A 21,061-nucleotide genomic window follows, 5' to 3' on the forward strand; every position below is an offset into this window, starting at 1 on the left:
AGTGAAATAGGTGTGGCTAATAAAATAATACTTATTTCTACTAAATCAAATCTGAAAGCTATCAACACCAATGAATCAGGTTTGCAATATTTTGCGCAATAAGACCTTTGTGTTCCTAAAAGCAATTTTGACTTTGTTAACTCCCTTCTCTCATCTCACTTATACCCCATAAAACTCCGATGAGATAGGGCAGATATTACCATTTTCGTGGAATAGAGAAGGAAACTGAAGGAACTAGAAGATAAGTGAATTTTGGGCTTCCAAAGTTCCATAGCCATGTTCTTTTTATTAGAATGAGAATTATTGGTTTATTTCATTTTGACAACAGGGCTTAAAAGTTGCAGTCAACTTGTAAATAAAAGGAAGTCACTTGTGTTAACTGCAGTTTAAAACCTTTTATTTTTAGTGTCCTAATGGAAAGTGGCTGGATAATCCACCGATGAGACTAAGGACTAGATTTAGTTCTCATAGAAAGCGGATGGAGAGAAAAAGACAGTTTCCTGAAAGGCTGATTTATTTGTGGAAATTGGAGCAGTTTCATTTGAGGGGACTGTGAGTGATATTTTAATTCTCTTTTTAAAAACTTAGACTGTGAAATCTCGAGGAATTTTTATAACTTTTAAGTGGCAAGACAACTGCTGAAAGACAGTCATAAGTTAAACATTTTAAAGGATAGTCCTGCAAGTAGTGGAAATAAAACAGTCAGTGCTTATAATCCTCATTCGTCCAAAAGTGAAAGTGAATACAGGATTAAAGTCAGAAAAACCCAACTATGTCTTAAGTACACTCTTTGCTTCCTAAGTTGGCTGGTCTAGAAACACGTTTCCACAGGGCGAGTCACAAATGGGAAAATCCCTTGAGAAGACACTCTAGATAAATGAATTTGACTTTTGATCATTCAAACACAGAGAGTTTCTGTTTTTGGTCGTGATTATTTTCAAACACAATAGTATGTAATGTTATGTATGTATTAATAAAGTCTAGGTGGATAAATGAAGTAAATGTGGTGACACTTTTATCATTCATTAATTCATTCGGTAAGTGTTTGTTGAGCACTGATTATGAGCCAGCTGTGTTCTGTTTGCAGGGATGCGGGGAGGTGGGTGAGAACAGGGAGCAATGCAGTTACAGTCCCCGCCCTTGGCCTGTGCTCATGATAGTCACATACTAATATACACAAACAAAAATGTTATTGATTGAAAGCATGAAAAATACTTTCTTTTTCTTCCTTTCTTTTCATTTTTTTAAAGAAAAATTTAAAAAATAGGAAGAGATTCTCATGTTTGGCAAATACTGTTATTTCTGTATATAGCAGAAGACATGATAAACAAATGCATGTCACAGGAAAAAGTTCTACCGTTCCACGAAAATAAAAAGCAGTTGAAAGGAAAACAAACTTTTTATTCAATAAATATTTATTATCTTACAAGTATGTTCCAGGAACTTGGATTGGTGCTGGGAATAGTTTGGCATCATATAGGTTTTTTGTTTATTTATGTGTTTTTTTCTTTCCCAATGAGCTGGATGGATGTCCAGTTAAACAAGGAATGACAATAAACCCTGGTAACAGTTAAGAAAGGGATTTTAAAGAGTGTTGTGGGAGCATAGAGTAGGTAACCTAACCAATCTGGAGGAGACCGAAAGGCTGCCCCAGGGAAATGACTTACAAATTAAGGTGGTCTCAGGGGACTGAAGAATAGATTGTGGAGGTGGGAGTGGACAGACGACAGTAGGAGTGTTCTAAGCTGAGGCAACCACGTGTGCTGAGTTAGAGAGGGCCCCGCACTGACTGGGGTGGGGGACTGTGGGGGCCCACGGAGATAGACCTTCACATGTGATTTTAAGGAGAGATAATTTGATGGTAGCTCCAAATATGGATGCGGCTTCTGAAAAGGCTCAGAGGATGCAAATCAAAGATGCTATGTAGGCATAAATCAAGAAGGCAGTGTGTTTCCGGGAATGGAGACTGAGGGACCAGAGAAAGTGAAGGCACCTGTCAGGTCGTCCCAAGACCGGAAAGGTGGAGCTTCCGAATCAGCAGACTGAATTGTGAATAACAGATTGGCATGATCAAACCATTCAGCTTGCTGCAGAAACACCTACTTTCAAGTTGCTTGAAAGAGATAACAAATCCATTTCTACATTTGTTGGTGGGATTAATGCTCCAAAGAGCAGAACATGACCTTTGCGTAGTAACTCCACACATGATTGAAATCGTTCTCTGGTGTGTTACTCTCAAGCCTGGAGTGCACTGCAGTTGCTGGCCAGGGACAAAACCCACCCTCGTGGTTTTTACAGTTCCACAGCATTTCCAGATGACCAGTCTGGAAAGGTTTAGATTGCTTTACCATCCAAAGGCACAGAGTTGGATCAAAAGGAAAAAAAATCCTATTAAAGTGAATCAGTCAATGACGTAATTTACTACTTCAATGGCAGAAAAAAAAAAGCATTTTTTGATTTTACATCTCAAACTTGGTTAATGATGAATGAGTTTCACATACTGAACCCAAAGGCCGTGAGAAGAGTGTTTCCAACATACTGGAAACAAATTATATGACAGAAGCAGGAAATGTTTTAAAAAACACATCAAAAATTATATTCCAATTATAGCATTCTCGGGATGAATACTACAGGTCAGATTACATATTATACGTTACAGATTCTTATTTACAATCCCCTTTTAGGCCCACTGAAAATTTATAGAAATGATTTCCGTTTTAACTGAAGCATTTCTTGTACTTAATTTCAGTTGACTAATAAAATTTTTGATAAAAAAGAAAACAGCCCATCTAGTTGATTTCAATTTCCATGTGGTAAGAAAGCTAACATTTATTGAGAGTTTACTCTATGTGAGTCGGTATGGTAAATGATTTGATTTAATATAAGATCTTTTCAAAGAAAAAAAGTTGCTTTACTACTGGAAAATTGAAATTTAAAAATGTGTGATTAAAGAAATGATTATTGGCTTACATTCCAAAAATGGAGCTTTAAAAATACATCTTCTTTTAAAGCATAAAATTCTCTACAGAAATCCACATAGGTGTAGTTCAGACTTGGCATAGGCTTTTTTCACTTGAAAAAAACACCCTCTGTTTAGAAGATTTCCTTTCTTTAAGCAGAGATTGGCAGCTAAGGCCCGTGGGCCAACTCCAGCTAGCACCTGCTTTTGTGTGGCCCATGTGCTAGGAATGGTTTTTACATTTTTACATGGCTAAAAAAAAAAAAAATCAAAGAATATTTCATGGTATGTGAAAATTTCATGAAATTAAAAATTCAGTGCCCAGAAATCAAGTTTTATTGGAACACAGCCATACTCATTTCTGTACATACTGTTTATGGTTGCTGTCACACTGTAAGAACAGAGTTGAGTAGTGGTGACAGAGACCACAAGGCCCAGAAAACCTAAGATACTTATTTTCTGGCCCTTAATAGGAAGTTTGCTGACCTCTGGTTTTAAGTATAAACAAGAAAGTTAAATATAACATCCAAGTTTATATATCTGGGGTTTGAAATTCTGACTTCAAGAGTGATCAAAGTATACCATTGGTCTTATTAAGTATTAAGCATAAGTATGTCATATTTGATGGTAGCATGATAATTAAATTTGACAGGTATATAAAATGGGTCTACAGCAATGGTTCTCAACTAGAAGTGATTTTGTGTCCCAGGGGCCATTTGGCAACGTCTAGAGATAGGTTTGGTTGTCACAACTATTGGAATCTAGCGGCTGCTCTGGCCAGGAATGATGTTAAACATCCAACAGCCCCCACAACAAAGAATTATCTGGCCCAATATGTCAATAATGCTGAAGGTGAGAAACCTCAGTCTACAAGAGATTGAGGGTCCACTCTAATTTCTGGACTGCTCTTCGAATACAAACATAACTGTGACTTGGTGATATTAATTAATTCCTACCATCCATGCCATATTTATATTAATCTTTATAAGAATGAGAAAGATACATTTCTCTTTATTTTATGGGGATGCTTTTATGACTAACCATTATCCATCTGTACTGTAATAATTTTCAAAGTGAAATATTTTTATCCTCAACTCTAAGCTTAAATGAATAAATCTTTTTTTATCACTCAATTACTTAGCTTGATTTTCATGAAAACCTATTCTATTTTCAGTTTCTTAAAAGATCTTTTTCTTAATCCTTTATAGCACAAGTGAAATGAAATACCCTTCTTATGCTAGAGATATCTGTGAAGTATGAAGCCAAAGCAGAAGCTATAATGATAGACAGGGAGGGGGTGATGAGAAGAGGTAGAAAGATGAGCCACAAGACCACTGTAATATAGATGCTAATAATGATTTAAAAGATTAAAAAATAAAAAGACAACACAAAGGCTGACAAAATATCTGGATTTAGTAGATTTCAGGTCAAGGCAAATTTTCAAGATTGCATTAGAGGCTCTAATCAAATGACATTTACTTTCAAACTTTTAAATCTCATCCCAATCCTGTGACTTTTTCTCCCCCCAAATTGGAACAAATGGAATCACTTTAGAAACTTTATTTTTGTATCTCTGAGTATCAAGGGAGTGCCCGACTTACACATGAATAAATGGTTTTCTTCCTTGAAGGCCATATTACTGCAAACCTAGCTACACATTTCTAGAATTTGTGACATACCATTTTACTTTTAAAATATTTAAACTTGGGGGCGCCTGGGTGGCTAAGTCATTAAGCATCTGCCTTCGGCTCAGGTCATGATCCCAGGGCCCGGGATCGAGCCCCACATTGGGCTCCCTGCTCAGCGGGAAGCCTGCTTCTCCCTCTCCCACTCTCCCTGCTTGTGATCCCTCTCTCTCTATGTCTCTATCTGTCAAATAAATAAAAAATATAAAAAAAATATTTAAATTTGTAGCTAGGAGTTTGTGGAACAATCACCTTCATAAGTTGGATATTCAAATGTTCTCTAAAATTGTAGAATTATTTCCCATCTTATCATACTAAGTTACCACCACCCATTTACCTGTCTCAAAATCTTCTGTGTTCACATACATGAAATAATATTTCTTGCTCATATACATACTCTTTTATATTTTACAACACTGTACCTTTTCGCCTGTGTCACCTTTGGGGCCACTCTCTCCAGCTTCTCCCTAAAAGGGGGGGGGAGAGATATAGTAAAATATATCGGTGACATTACACACAGTAGCTTTCATTATTTTGAGTTTGCTTTCATGTGCACTATATATTAAAATCTGTTGCAAATGTTCTACAGAGCTAATGTATTTTTACTTGAACAGCTGCCTGATATCAAGTGGTCCAAATAAAATTTATTACAATGAACAAAGCTGAACAGTTTTAAACTATTCTATGATAGCAACAGAAAGCAGTACTTTCTGGGACTTCTACTAGCTCATTCCGGCATGTAAAGCCTCCTTAACGATATCTCTTTTCTCCTCAGGAAAGCCTTTTTCCTGACCATTCCCTCAATGTGCCACACGCCTTAGCACCAGCGTGTCCTTCCTTCCTGCCATTCCTGCCACCTGAGCTCCTGCCCCCCCGCCCTGGCCCGTGTAAATCCTACTCTGTCTTCAAGTTCAGCTCAAATCAAATCTCCAGGGCTTCAAAGTACATGACACAGCCCCCAAAACTGTGGGCGGAAGATTAATTTGTCTGCACCTATGTGTTTTGCATTTGTGAAATGAACTTTGTATTTTATTTGAACATTCTCTCTTTTTTAATTATAGTCAAAGAAATTGGAGAGTTTATGCTTTCTGGGTTATTTTTGAGATTTCCTGTGCTTATTCCCTCACTGACATCTCCTTTCTACCACAAAGCAATGCGTTAGGAAAAAAAAAAAGTCATTCACTCATTATCCATGCTTTGATTCCTTCAAAGCTGAATTCTTTCATTTAAATCTTACAGCATGTTATAGTGGAAACATCATGGACTTTGGCGCCAGAGAGACTGAGCCCAGCTCCAGCACCTACTGGGCAAATGAAATCCTCCCTACATCACGTTTCACATGTGTAACAGAAGGGCAAGAATGCTTTATGGGGTTATAAGAAATAAACAATATGCTGTGTGTAAAGCAACTAGGCCAGTATCCGATGCAGCATAAGCTGTTAATGACAGCCATTAGCGGTAACAATGAATTATTGTGCATAGATTACATAAGCTGGAACACCCTTCTGTTTAGCTTCATAAGGGGTCACTTTTACATCATTTAAAAATTTCCTTTAAATAAGAGATAAAGTACTGATGATGGTTTCCCTGGAAGAGGGAAGAGATGTGGGGGAGAGAGACTTACTTTTTTCTCTCCATTTTCTTTTCGTGTTTCACATACGTATGAAGCTAACCTGCTCAGGTGTTTGTCTATGGTGACCGACACACCACAGAGCCCGGGAGCCCGAGTGGCTCTATCTGATGAATCCCTGGAATGGTGCTGGCACTGATCCTTTCCCCTCCTTAATTTCTACACAAAAGAGTGATCTGATGACTAATTAATTTCAGGTTAATTGCAAGGAACTGGTTGGACACCAAATAAATGTACTGATAATCTCTTATGAGGAACCTTTGACAGGCAGCCTATTAGCATACTCTTCAAAAGATTGCTTGGAAATCCCTTTATTAAAAAACAAAACAGACACAACAAACCTTCTTATTAGGAAGACTGGCTCAGAGTGGTCGCAAAATGAAGGGTTTGACCGAGCTATCCCCTCTGCTTTGCTCTCCCTCCATTTAAATAAGTGCCTTTTTAATTTTTGCTTCACAGTGCCGAAAAATAGTTACATTCAGGAAGTGTGCGGGGTCTTTAGATGTACTTCTTTTAGGATTAGAAGTGATGATATTAATTTATCAGAACGATCACATCACTTCTGAAGAGCATGATGCAGTGTCTTGGTAGCTTCCTACGCAGGCAGCACATTTCTCAAGCATTATTAAAGTAAATAGCATGAGAACCAGGAAAATTAGCACCACAATATGCACTGAGAGTCTAAAAATAATCAGGACGCCCCAAAAGCAGTGAGGAAGGACGTCTGTGAGAAATTTAACATATGGCACTCTCCTCCTCCTTTTGTTTCTCTTTTTGCTTTTTTTATAGGAATTCTTTGTGGGGCAATTTCCAATGTATTTGTTGCAGGTAAACATCTGTATTCCTTTGATTTCATGACCTAAGAAGCAGTAGGGAGAGATATGGATGCTTAGAAAAGCACTGGGGTGGCAATAGCAAGTAGGCAAAAACAGAAGTTTTGCAGGCCTAGGGATTTTTGAAAACCACTTAGGAGCTGAACATAGAATGTTCAAATTTCTCCCTTTCCCTCCATTTCTTTAAACCTTTTTACCCAAACCTCTGTCCATACATAAGAATTACATTATTCTCTCCTTCTACTAATTAACAGTTTGACACGAACAGTGGTTGTTAGATCTATCTTTATCTATGGATCTATATCTATTGCTATGTAGTCATCCATACGTCTATATAGTTTGGTTTGATATCTCTTTAGGGAAAAAAAAAAGATAATTACAGGCAGAATCATTCTTACCTTTTCGCCTTGATCTCCAGGTTCTCCCTGAGCAAAAGAACAAAGATTGAGTGACACATTAAATAATAAAACACCCAATTAAACACCACCTACCAAAATCAGATATTGAACATACTAAGTCAATTATATGCAACACTTTCTATTTTGGCAACATAGAATTGCTATATTGAAAACAAATGGTAAGATGAGTTTCCTGAAGAATTGGGCATGGATATCTATATCAAATGTAATCTTAATTCTTTGCTTTTAAAGGACTAAAGAAAGGTATTTAAAATTATCATCCAGAATCCAGCTTTTGGGGCATTAAGAGCAATGTGCTAGCAATTCAATGTCTTCAGCAGCTTCTTAGTTTTCAAGTTTTTATTCCCTTCAAACTCAGAATCAGTAAGGTGGGCTACATCCTTTCATGGTCTTTTACTCAAAGCAGCCCCCAGTGTATAGATTATTTCAGGGCTCTGGAGTCTGTGTAGTTCTCCCATCTGTCTTCTTCAAACATGATCATAAACATGGTCCTGAACTTGGACCCCTTCAGAGTATCATGAATTCTCTCTAACCTGCTGGTAACCAGCATGTTCCAAATCAGGTATATTTTAGGCGGCAGTGGTACCTTCAGGAAAGAGACTAGAATGGGGCAGAGTCAAAGCGAGTTTAGGAGAATGTCTTCATTCAAAATAATGACCTGGACAGTATGAGGACTAAAATGCCAAACTGTGCTTTGAAGAGAATCCTTATTTTCACTTTACCCAGGAAGGCATAGGTGATAGAGTGGGAAAATTCTAAAGTAAATCATACATTATGATAATATTCCTCTTATGAAAAGCATCAGTAAGTGCTGCCATGAGATCAGGCTGCTTAAAAAAGATTGGCTTAAGATGACTATTGTGTTTTTTAAAATTAAAAACCCCTCGAAGTCAGTTTGGAGGCAAGACTCTTTTCATTTGCTGGGACTCAGTCTGACCCTTTGGCTTTCTGAATTTCTGGCCACCTTTCAGTGCTCAACATCCATCCTGATGGTTGCTAGGCAACAGAAGAATAGACCTGAGAACATGCATTAAGCATTAACTCTTATTATTTGGCTATTTAGCGTGGAGCAAGAGAGGGGAAAAGACAGGAGAATGGCTGTAGACCCAGAAGGAATATTTCCTTTCTTCTCCTGCAGGACAAAGGGCAGGTCTATAAATTTTAGGTCTGTCCTAGGCGCCTGTCAATAGCAATGTGATCTGTAAAATCAGCTGACAGGCATCTGTGGGTACAGATACACACCCGCACAGCTGACGGGATTAGACATTAGTTATGTACTTCAAGGGATGTTCACTCATCAAAGGATTTGGGATTTGTCTGCCTGTTTGGTTTAAACTAAACTGTCACCAATCTTTTTATATTTAACAGATTCATTTGTCCTTCAAAAAAACCAAGAAAATTTGCAACCCCCCCAAATCCTCATTACATGTTTTCCCTATGTAGTAATTCAGACTATATCCATTTTTAAATTTTAGACATGCCATATCAGCCGGTAGAGCGTACCACTCTTCATCTAGGGGTTGTGAATTGGGTGTAGAGATTACTTTAAAAAAGTAAACATCTTAAAAACACAAAGCAAAACATGCCAAATCTTTATTCTGCTCTTCATTTGATTAACTGGTTATATGTGTAAGTGTCGGAGGTGACCAAATATTGAAGAAAGGCCACAGTGGCACTATGAAAATCATCTTTCATAAGTCTTATAAATATTATGCACATTTGAGGCAGTATGGACATGGCCTACATTTTAATACACTCATTAAGTGGCAAAATGACAAGAGTCATATTTGAAATATGGGCTTTTTCTCATGTTATCGAAGTATCTCAGAATAAAGATTTTGACAATTGTTATCTTATTTGTTTTTCTGCATTTTTAATGCTAATGAGAATCTTAAACAATTTAGTCATTAGTCACAAACTTCTATACTGCAGCATATTATACTACTGACAAATATTGCATCCAAGTAAAACCAGTGGGATATAAAAAATTGTTATTTTTTATAAATACAATTTATAAATTGTACAATTTCCTGAAAACTCATATCTCAAATGATTCTGCTTGGTTTCATTTATACTAACCTTTGGCCCTGGCATTCCATTTTGTCCTACTGTTCCAGGCAACCCAGGCTCACCCTCATGAAAAAAATAGATACTATTAAACAAAATACACAAAATCCATACATTATATAGATCATTAGAGGATAGCTATCCAATAATGCTCTAGAAGTAGAAAAATAAGTGCCTACTAGGGTAAATACAAACTAGCTCATTTGGTCCAAAATCCTATGTGCTGGGGGCCAAGGATAAAACAGGGTTAATTTCCTTTGTTCAGTCTTTTCTCCATTAAGAAAGCTGAAGCAACTTACCGACGGAAATGAATATCTAGCATGGTGCTGGGTACCTTGTAGGCAATAAATAAATGTTTGTGGAATGAATTAAAGACATCTGAAAACATAAGCTCTCTTGATGGAGAACTTTGAAGTGGTTCATCAGCTCAGGAAAATAAAGACTAAATCATTATATTTATGAGACTTAATCAAATGAGTGTTTCCAAACCTAAAGCTTAAAGAACACACACATCTTTGAACACCAACAAAATCAGACACATTTGACATAAAAGTCAAAAGTAAAAATGGCTTTGGTTTCTCTTCTCAACTTCGCTGTAAAAAATAATTAGAATGAAACATTCAGAACCGTGGCTCTCATTGTCCTATTGAGTGGTAGGCATTCCAGAGAAAGATGATGGTTACTGGGTAAGACAAGTTTCCCACCTCAGTAAGAAGAGGTTGTATAGCAGTTTTCCTAGGCTCTGAACCAGCAATTGTTTTCCAAAGAGGAGAAGTCATGAAGTGCCCAACGGCAAGGGTAAGATACATAAGCTCCTGCTGCTTCCATGTAGCTCCAAGTCACATCAACTAGAATCATTTTCATTTAAAAACATTCCCAAAGCCCCTTAGAGTGTGCACCAATGACGGGACAGCTTTCTTCTTTCCAATGAGGGAGTAAAGTTGCTCCTTAGTTGATTAAAAAAAAAAACAGGCTTTATTTTTAGCGCAGTTTTAAGTTCACAGCAAATTTAGTTGATTTTTAAGCATGTTTTCTAAGTCACCCACAGGGCAGAGATTGTGCCATTTCAATATTTGTGCTCTCAGCTTCGAAAACATGCACATTAATAATAGTACCATTTTTAAGTGCCAGGAACTTTACATTCATCAATTCACTTAATTCTCACAAATTTCTATGAGGTAAGTACCACTTTATCTCTAGTTAAGAGATGAAGAAATTAAGCACAGAGAGGTTAAGCAACTTTTCTAGTTTTACACAACTCTAGCCAAGATTTGAACGCTTATGATCTAGCTTAGGAGGTTGTGCTCGTAACAATATGATGCATTCCAGAATGAATGAAAGCATCTAAAAATTGGGAGAGCATACATATGATTATTTCTATCCTCATTATCATTTGGCTTATAGTCCTCATTTATAAATGACCCTTCAAGAATGTATGGAAACCTGAATTAAATATAACTTATATAAAGATGATTTATATTCACCTCCCAGATAAACCAAGAATACGAAACTTACACTATCCTTCTAGAAGAGCAAAAAATATTTTACTACTATATTGGACTATTATAATTGCTAAAGTCTTAACTTCATGGAAGAAATTCTGCTTTGTATATAAAGTTACACTATAATTGTAACTCTTGCACTTTCCTTGGATAAATGGCAAAAGTGCTGACAGAAAGGCAATGGCTATTATAGGAAAATTTTGATTGGCCATTTGTACATCACAAAGAGTAAGAACTCAGAAATAGAATGTGCCTGGAAAGAGGACTATCATTTACTCTGCAACAGAAGAAGAGCTATCAAATCTGCTTTCTTCAAAGAATCCACAACAGGATGCACTAATATCATAACTCATGGCTTAATGCAAATAAGAGATGCTGCCAGGAAACAATACAAACTCTGTTTAGACTTTCAAAGAATAACCATGGTAGCCAGAATAATAATAAAAAAATGGTTAAGCCCCTGGAACTGAACAAAGTACACGCTGAGATTTTGAAGCAAGGAAGAGAGACATTGCTTAGGTATCTGGTTAACATCCTTCTTAATATATGAATACCGAGGGACTAAAACTTGATCCTGTTTTAAAACTTTTATATACTGTTAAAATAATCTTTTAACATAATAGGAAACAAAAAAATGCACCTATGATTCCATCCCTATAATAACTGTTTTCAGTTTGTTCTGTTTCCTTCTAGTCTTTTTTATTTATGCTTACATATTTTCAAGCAATTGTAAGCTTATTACATAGTATGACATTTTGATTTTTTATTATTTGATACTACAAATTTGTTTTCACATAGTATTCATGATTGTCTTGTGAATAGTTTGATTATCATCTATCAAACTCAGGCGTGATCATATGTTTAATCTGTCCCAAACAGTTGAATAGTTGGTTGTTGCCAATCTTTGCTATTAAAGATAAACTAAAACACCCACCTCTGTAAATATTTCTAAATTGCTTTCCAAAAGGATCCAAGTTTTATCTGTTTTGATAGACCCCCACTCTGTGTTACTTTTTCACAACTTCATCAGCATTGGATATCACAATTTTAATTATTTGGGGGCAATTTTAATAAGCACAAATGAGAGTTTACTCTTGCTCAGTTCTACATTTATTACTTGCAAGGTTAAATATTTTTTCGTGTGTTTATAATTTCAATAGGTATCTCACAAAATTTTAAAGCTCTTTAAATAAATAAAGCTATTTCCTGAATGAACCAAGGGAAAATAGAAAGAAGGAAAAGTGAGAAAGTGACTCACAGCATTTTACCTTTCTAATAAGTTATATATTCAAACTTAGATTAGGAGGTTCCTATAACTCGGAGCGCCAAGTCCGAGCTATGGGATTCTGGAAGGCATTAATTCATTCAAGTAACATTTAGTGAGAATTTTCTACCTGTTCTACTCTGGCCTGAGTGTTTCATGGGATAAAGTCGAAATAGGCATGACAGGCACCTGTGCCCAAAGAGCGAACTTTTGAACTAGAAAAAAATGATACATACAAAAATAACTTAAGAGGACATCTAATTGAGGTCACAGAACTTTTTTTTTGAGCAAAGTTTTCTTGCACTTCATGAAATAAAAAGACTTAAGTCAAAAGGAAGTATTGAAAAGAATGAACCATATGTCGTGTAGTATATTAATATTTTCTGGTGTATGAGCATAAAGTATTATGAGTCCCCTTCAAATAAAGTTACAATGACATCACTACATAATGTTGTAAAAATATACATATGCAAGAAAGTCAGAAAAGTACAGACAAAAAATGACAATTAGGTTTCCTGGGTGTAGAGAGTTGGTCTCCTTTTTGTTACGAGAATCTGTCCATCTATTTCTGAATGCATTTCACAAGTACTGAAGGATATTCCAAAGATAGTCATAATGAAAAACAGCAGCTAACATCTTAACTACAGGTAGATTGATAAGGTTTTCTCTCTTACAGTTTAAATTCTAAAGCATTCCCTATGTATTACTCACTAATGATGATGTGTGTATTTAAGCTAAAAATAAGTTGGACTGACTTTTAGGAAAGCCGGCCTGCTATTTTCTTCTTTCTTTCTTCCTCCCCTTCTCTCTCTCTCTCTCCCTCAAACCAAATGCTCTTTAGAACTCTAACGTAAGACATCACTCAAGACTCAATTATTTCAGGTACTGCTAATCAGGGGCAACTTGAAAGAACACTGAAAGATTGGAAGGAATGGAGTTGTCTTATGAGATTGAGTGCTAAAGGGAAATAGGTCATTTGGAGGTAATATCACTCGCCTGAGGGCAATTGTTTTCTGTTCTGGCAATGGGAATTTACAATGGGTTGTAGCTTAAAATTTTTAGCATGATATAATTTTACATTCACTTGTCAAAACTGATTTTGCTTCTTTTAAGTACTGCATTTTCAAAGAGAACTCATTTAAACAGAAGAGGAAAATAACTACAAGGAAAATGGACCAGCTGTGGATGGAAAGAGTGATACTGAGAAGAACATGGCATTGGTCTTTTTTTTTTTTCTGCAATTTTCAACTCTTCCTTAGGTTTATTTGTCTTTATTAATTTTTTAATTTGAGTATAATTGACACACAATGTCACATTAGTTTCAGATGGACAGCATAGTGATTCAACTTCTCTATATGTTATGCTACGTTCACCAGGAGCATAGCTACTATCTGTTACCATACAACGTTATCATAACATCACTGACTAGATTCTCTGCACTGTGAACATGGCATCAGTCTTTAAGGTTTTCTCCTGCCTCTGGAGGTGGGGGTATTGGTGGTCACTGACACCTATCTGAAACACTGAGTGTGCTTTTTTCATGACAGTGACAGTGCACAGAGGGATCTCAGTGGTTTGAGGGGTGAGCAGGACTGGTTTTTAGTCACCTTCTGCAGGCAGCCATGGTGAGGCCTGGGTGTCCTTTTATAGGGCTTTGGGGCTTCAGTGGCTTTGGCAGCAATTGGGTAAGTAACACCTGGTAGAGGAAAATTCTTTGAAAACAGCGAGGCACCCAACAGGGACTTCTAGATACAACTGTTTGGGAAAGAGTTAAGAAAATGGGGTTTCTGCTCTCCATTCCTATTTATTCTCTCTAGTTTTCTTTAATTTAATTTTCTACCCTGGTTTCCTAATGGCAAATGAATATGAACACAAAATTGGGTGAAGGTAGGAGGTACAAAATGACGTACATATTTTGAAATTTATAGAAATATATCATTTCATGACATAATAAAATAAAATAAAAATCCTAGCCCCAACCTGTAAGTGTTATTAATGTTTTGGAAAAATCATTTGTCTTTTTGCACACTTCTCACATCCTTCAGCCTTGGCTCAAATGTCCCCTTACTACAGAGGTTGCCTGGATACCCCACCACCACTTTCTATGCCTACTATCTTATTTAATTTTCTCTATTGCACTAATTATCACATAAGGTATACACTTTTTTTGTTTCAAATCTGTCTCCCCTACTAGGAATGCCAGATTTGAGACACAAAAATACAGGACATTGACTGAAATTTTAATTGCAGATAAACAACACAATTTTTCAGTTACATATATCCCAAATATTGAATGGGACATAGTCATTTTAGAAATTATGGGTTGTTTATCTAAAAGTCAAGCTTAATTGGGCATCCTGTATATTATTTCGTGACCCTAATTTCCCACCTCCACCCTCTTACCACACTAGAATATGAACTTTGTCTATTTTGTTCACTCCTCATTCCACACTGCCTGGGAACTGTACCTTACACATAGTAATTGCTTAGTTACATATATGTCGGAGAAATGAATGAATATAGGATATGCATACACATTAAGCACACATGAAGATGTAAAGCCCTTATAGGCCTGGTGAGGGACACAGACAGCAAGACTTCTCTTCTGGGAAACTGAAAAACATATAAGCATGGTGGCAAGAGATGACTTGTCTCAGCTATAGCATGGCAGCCATTGGTGGGAAAGGGGAAGGGGACCCAGGACAAAGATGGGAGAGATGTTAACCCAGCAGTGATACCTACAAGTCAAGTTGGTCAATGTGAAACATTCGGGCTGAGGAAGGGAGGAACAGCTCCAGGTAAGTGAAGGGCAGGGTGCACTGAGGGGAGGAGTCCCGCGAGGGGCAGGATGCCTTGAATGAGCAGAACTTTCATGGCTTCCAAGAGGCTCATGCCCCTGAGCGCCCCCAGGACTCTATCGGGGAAGGGTGGTTGCAGAGAGCACTGAAGGCTGCACAGTTCTGCCTGTGGGTACAGAGACTGGATCCTTCTACATATTTCCATATATTCTTCCATCTGCTCCTTCCTGCACCCCATGTGCCTAAGGGGAAGGGTGAGCAGGAGCTGGGGCAGTGCTGGTTATATGAATTATCATGTTGTCTAAAGTTCCCATAAGACCCTTTCAGAGCTTACACATGCCATTATTTACCTCATGAACTCACCCTGACTAATATCTGCTCTTCCCTAAGCAGAAGCACTCACAAAACAGTGAAATCTTTTAGTTGAAAGAAACCAAGCCAGTCATTCTTAACAGATAAAGAAGCACATTCAGGGAGTAAATTTTCCAGAGGCAAATACCTGCAAAGAGCAGATGTAAGATCAGAGCCCAGGTCTTCGGACTCCCCATCTTGTGTTCCATTTGAGCAACTTGTGTCTAAAGAAACCTCATACATTTTTATTATGTTTCTTTTCTGTTTAATTTGAGCATGAAAGAGGAAAGTGGCTTCAGGAATCCTCCAGTCTAATCTCAGGTTTTCTACCTCTGGTCTTGTGACACAGAGCAAATTGCTTAAGCTTCTGTGGGGCTCAGCTTTCCTTCTCTGAAGTGTGTGGGAGTAGATTAAATGCTTGCTTTCTCTATGCTCTTAAGGACTAAGATTTGATTTTATTATTGCTTTAAATAGGAATTAGAAAATTTTATTGAACCCATGATACCTACATAATATTATTATTACTATTTGTTGCTGTTGCTGGACTCAAGATGTCACCTGGTAATTCCTTATTCCTCAGACACCTGATTAAACTCAGGTCAGGGCCCAATTTCACAGGTGAAGGAAGTCTAGAATCCAGGGCTCCCCTGGGCCCCTCTGCTGGGGTTCATCGCAGTTTTGCCCCAGACCATTTCAAATGGGTCAGTCAATTCCCTTCACCAGTTGCCTCCAGAACCCCACTCTCCCCAGGCCTTTTGTAAGTTTAGGATTGAATATCTGGTGTTCCTGGGAAGGTGTCACATCAGAGCGCATCTTGCTGGCTTCCATCTCGCCTTTCCCCCTCCTCCCCTCTCTCTCCTCTACCACCCTGGTCATTCAGCTTTACTCTCTCTTACCTAAAGAGATTTAGTAGTTTCTAAAAGGCTTCTGCTTGCATGCCCAGTCTCCAATTCTTTTCCTCCTCCTTGCCTACAGGCAGAGGAGGCTTTGTAACTTGGCAAACGAAAACCCAGTAAACCTGGGCATTTGGGTTTGGTTATATGACAGTGAATCTGGCATCCTGTAGAGGGCTCTGTCTTGTTTATCTAATCAGCAAAATCCCTCCCTAAAATTAGAATCTCTCTGTCCACATTGGTAATACGAATACTAATGAGTAGAAAGTCGACGGGTCTATCAGCCAGGAGCCTAATAAAAACATTTTATTTAATATAATTTACTGAAACGGGCCTTAAACTGATTAAAGTAATAACTAAACTGAACCTAGTAACCAAACCTTCATTACGCTTTTTAAAAAAAGTACAAATGTCTAAAATGCAAAATAAGTAAACATAGCAGTTATAACAATAATATTATGGCATGGACTATTTCAGAAATAAGTCTGCTACTTACGACTATTTCAGTTTTTGTTCTGCTAAGAAATGTACAAAATATAATTTGAACAAAGAAATTCAAATCCTTAGATAGCTAAGAATTTAGTGATCACAGAAAATAGCTAAGTTGCATTAATTTGGGTAAAATTTACATTAATGAAAATTATGTGCCTTGAACACATCCCTAAGCTTTGAAGGTCTGGGTAGAAGTACACATGGATGACCCCACATTCCACCCCACAGTGCTAATATCTTCCCGTCTCTTCCCAACCCCAGTCCTCTTCTTCACCAAGAAGGGCCCTGGAGGTTGTATGTGAACATCACAGCCTGCAAACTTTGCAGCCACCCACAGTGGCTTCAAGGCCACCCACAGGTTTAGGGGCGCACACACCAGCTGTGTGGTCGCTCGTGGGACTCTGGACCCAAAGAAGAGGCCAATACGAGCACTAGAAGCAGAATCAGGACAGTTGAGGCAGGAATTCCTGGGTTGTGGGTACCTAGGATGTGATCAAGAAGTGATCTTTGAGTAGGACTTTGAGTAGGCGTTCCTCTTTGGCCCTGTGGACTCCTTACTCTGTATGGAGGGTCGTACCACAGGAGGGACAGAGGAGGCCTAATGAGAAGCACTGCTTGCCTGGGTCTAAGAGAAACACTATCCAGTATTTCCTTTGTAAATAACTTATGAAAGGTACCAAAATGAGCAAAAACCAACCAGAGAGCATGATGCCACAGAGGATTGCCTTTTCTGTGTATATATATAAAAAACTGTTCACTATGTGCATGCTTATGGGTGAAAAAAGAGTAAGAACAAAGATGTATGTTTTAGGAAGAAATAATCAAAATGGATAAAGTGGGTTATGTGAAGTGGAAGAGTTTCTTCTTAGGACTGGGATAAGTCAGAAATAAGACAGTTGTCCAGCTCCCTCGTGTTACCCGAATCTCTTCTAAATTACACAATTAGTGATTCTTGCAACTTTCCATGTGACTGGGGCTTCTAGAAAAGAAATTGTGGCGGCAGTGGCTAATCAGCCTCCGACATTTTCCAAGCCAGGGAAGAAGGGGGAGGCCAAGACCTCTGTGTCCCCATTTACAAAGGAGCTCCAACGTTCTGTGAGATGTTTGGGGGAAAACACTCTATTCGGTCTCTGCATGTTGATTCGAAAGCAGGAAGCCCCAGGCGTGACTGGCAGCCGCCTGACAACCAAGGGGAGAGCAGGAACCAGAATGAAGGCAGCAAGGAGGAAAGGGTGAACGGATAAAAGAACCTGGATTCTTAGTGATGGGGTTTAGTTGCAGAGCAAAGCAAAGCTGAAGCCTGCCTTAGCTTTCAAGTTCTATGACCAACAAATACCTTTATTCTAGAAAGTAATTCTGTTAAGTATTCCGGGACTTGCAACATAATGCGCCCTTGATAATATACCGATGTTTTTAAGTTTTAAAAACCCAGCTAATTTCTTCTTTCCTAAAGCACAGTCCTTAATGATAAATCTATGTATAGTTTGAATGATAAATTATTTTTTTCTCTTGGGAAGGGAATGTGCCCAATTATTAATAGAAATGTTAAGTGGTTAGGTCCAGCTGGAAAAACTCTAAAGATCAGTGAAGAGTAGTAGAAAGAAAGAATAGTTCTTACTAGCATTTGCTTCTACACCCAGGAGGCTTCTGAGTCATGGAGTTATTAATGCCCCTGGTACAGAGAGAAACATAGTCTGTTCTTATTCAATATTTTAAGAATATTTAACATATTTTAATAAAGTTACATTTATTACTTTATTTTTTCTGATTAAACTTTGAGGTAAATATTTTAATCTTCATTTGGTGAACGAAGACACTAAGGCTTAGAGACGGTAAGTAACTTGCCCAAGGTCATGCAAATACTGAAAAGCAAAGCTGGGATATTCTGAATTTAAGATCCTCATTCTTAACGGTGGAAGCAGAGTCATGTGCAGTGAGAAAAGACTGCCTGGCTTTGAAGCTGAACGCCACAGACACCTCGGTAAACACTGGGCAAAATATTTATCCTTTCTGTACTCCCACTTGCTCCTTAATGAAGTGGAGATGCTAGTTGCTACTTCATAGGATTGCTGCGAGGAATAAGTGAGCTAAAAGGCACACAACACCAAGGACAGTACCTGATAGTAAATGCTGACTACATGTTAGGAATTATTACATATTGCGCTCTTCTGTTCTCTGTATTGGGAAGAGAAGACAGAGAAGAGAATCCTGAAAGAAATTCAATTTCTCATAAATTAACCCCACTGGTGCCATTTCGCAGTTGGAAAATGGTTACTATCTGCTTGGCAATGTGGCCTCCTATCAAATGGATGCAATTGGGTAGATGCTAACCTGTTAGGATTGTCACAGTAAGTTATTTCATTGCAGGCTTTATTTTATTTATTTATTTTAGAAAGAGAAAGAGAGACAGCATGAGTGGGAGGGGGAGAGAGAGAGAGGGTCATAAGCTTGGAGAAAAGGTAGACCATGATGAATACAAAAGCCCCATTGTGATTGATAATATGGTGTTTTAGAAACCAAATTCTAAAGCCAAGGCTGTCTATAATTTAATTTGTAAGTACTGCACCATAGGGGTAGTTTCTCTTCCCTTGCCAAATGCTGCCCACCTGTTAGGTCTCACCCAAAGTCACCTATCCATTTGGAGAAGCATTACTTGGCCTTACTTGGCTCTGTGCACCAGGCCAGGCTGCCCTACACTTCTCGGCCACAGTCCTTAACAGAACTGTAATGTTAACAGGCTTCTAGTATAACTGTTCGTTTAATGTCTCCATCCCCAATGAGGCTGGAAATTCCATGAGGACCAAGAGAGATGCTGCCTGGCACTAAGTAGTAAGGGCTGTATGGATGACTGAAAAAAATCAACAAGTGAATCAGTGGATGCATTCATGGGAAGTTTCTTTAAAAAGCTTTCCCAGATTATGTATACAATTGAATCAGATGTAGTAAATCAGTATTTTTGTGATCCCTTCTATAAAATATAGTGGTTTTTTCAATTAAAATGGAAAATAAGTGGACCTGATGATATCATAATTCAAACACATTTGCTTTGTTGTTTGTTTTGGGACGGCCTGTAAGCAGCTTGCCTTCTCTCACACCCCTTTCCCCAGAAATCCCTTTCCCTCAACTTTTTATTCTTCCCTCTCCCAATATTTTAGTAGAAAGACAGAATTTAGTAGAATGATAATTATTATCAAATTCTATAGTAACATGCCTTTAATGGAGTCAGGGGGAAAGTGGTTTAAAAAAATCTTTACTGTACTTGATTTATTTCAAGCCAACATTAAACTACCTTTTGTAACTAACTTTTCATTCCTCTCTAAAGGAACTTAAAATTCATTACATAAAGAACAGAAATGTTGTTTGTCTCACTTAACAAGTAAAATTGAGTGAAAAGTCTCTTTAAAAGGAAGCATGTATATAAAAATGCCTGAGAATACATGAATCACACTTAGGGATAAAGTGATTTAACTACATGAAATGTTCTGTAATAGGAAAATGATGATGTTTCTTTTAGAAGAAAGAACGCATCCTATTATTATAGTTACTAGAGAAAAAAAGTCATGTATTCTGAGAATTCTAATGCACATAATTGCTAACTTTAGAAGATAGAAAAACTAATAAAAATAATTTGTCTCAACTTTAACCTGTAAAATGATTGAATTGCTGTAAGATACTTTCCCTGAACTATTCGTTAATCTGGAATCAGAAATCAATCACTTCATTTACTCTGAGTATCTTTTCTTAAAGTCTAAAATCAGAAAGTCACAACTACATTGGGGAATGGGACCACTGAATAAATTCTCCTATAGGAAAATTTTCATCTAACCAACCAGAAAACAAACAACTATATTCAAATCCTTCAGGAATTTAATTCAGACTGCTTAATGATAGAGCCAAGGAAGCCAAAGAAAAGAGTGTATTTAGTTGTTACAGTAAGTGAATCAAGAATAAAAAATATTGAGTTCATTGAACAGCCCACTGAATAGACTTGAATAAACAGCTTGACCTTTGGAAGTCTGAGAGCTTCAATTTATCTGCTCTCTAAATACACTTACAATAAAAATGCCATTAGAAGTATGCTGTGAGGATTAATGTCAGTGAAGACTGTGAGATCCATGGATAAGAGATGAAAAGGAACTCTAAATACCATAACTACAAATTAATTAAA

At 37.5% G+C, this 21,061-nt stretch overlaps 1 protein-coding gene across 1 annotated transcript in view; it reads right to left on the reverse strand.

Annotated features, from left to right (window-relative positions):
- The window catches only part of COL25A1 (collagen type XXV alpha 1 chain), a 459,511-nt gene that overhangs the window by 76,209 nt on the left and 362,241 nt on the right, over positions 1 to 21,061 (reverse strand). The window contains exons 13-15 of the mRNA XM_073892101.1: positions 9,606 to 9,659; positions 7,506 to 7,532; positions 5,067 to 5,111 (exon numbers count right to left, since the gene is read on the reverse strand). Of these exons, the coding sequence (XP_073748202.1) occupies positions 5,067 to 5,111; positions 7,506 to 7,532; positions 9,606 to 9,659 (126 nt within the window). The remainder of the gene's footprint in view (positions 1 to 5,066; positions 5,112 to 7,505; positions 7,533 to 9,605; positions 9,660 to 21,061) is intronic.

The sequence above is a fragment of the Callorhinus ursinus genome, unplaced genomic scaffold (assembly GCF_003265705.2).
Source record: "Callorhinus ursinus isolate GAN/ISIS: 27379988/994484 unplaced genomic scaffold, GSC_fseal_2.0 scaffold4, whole genome shotgun sequence".
NCBI lineage: Eukaryota > Metazoa > Chordata > Mammalia > Carnivora > Otariidae > Callorhinus > Callorhinus ursinus.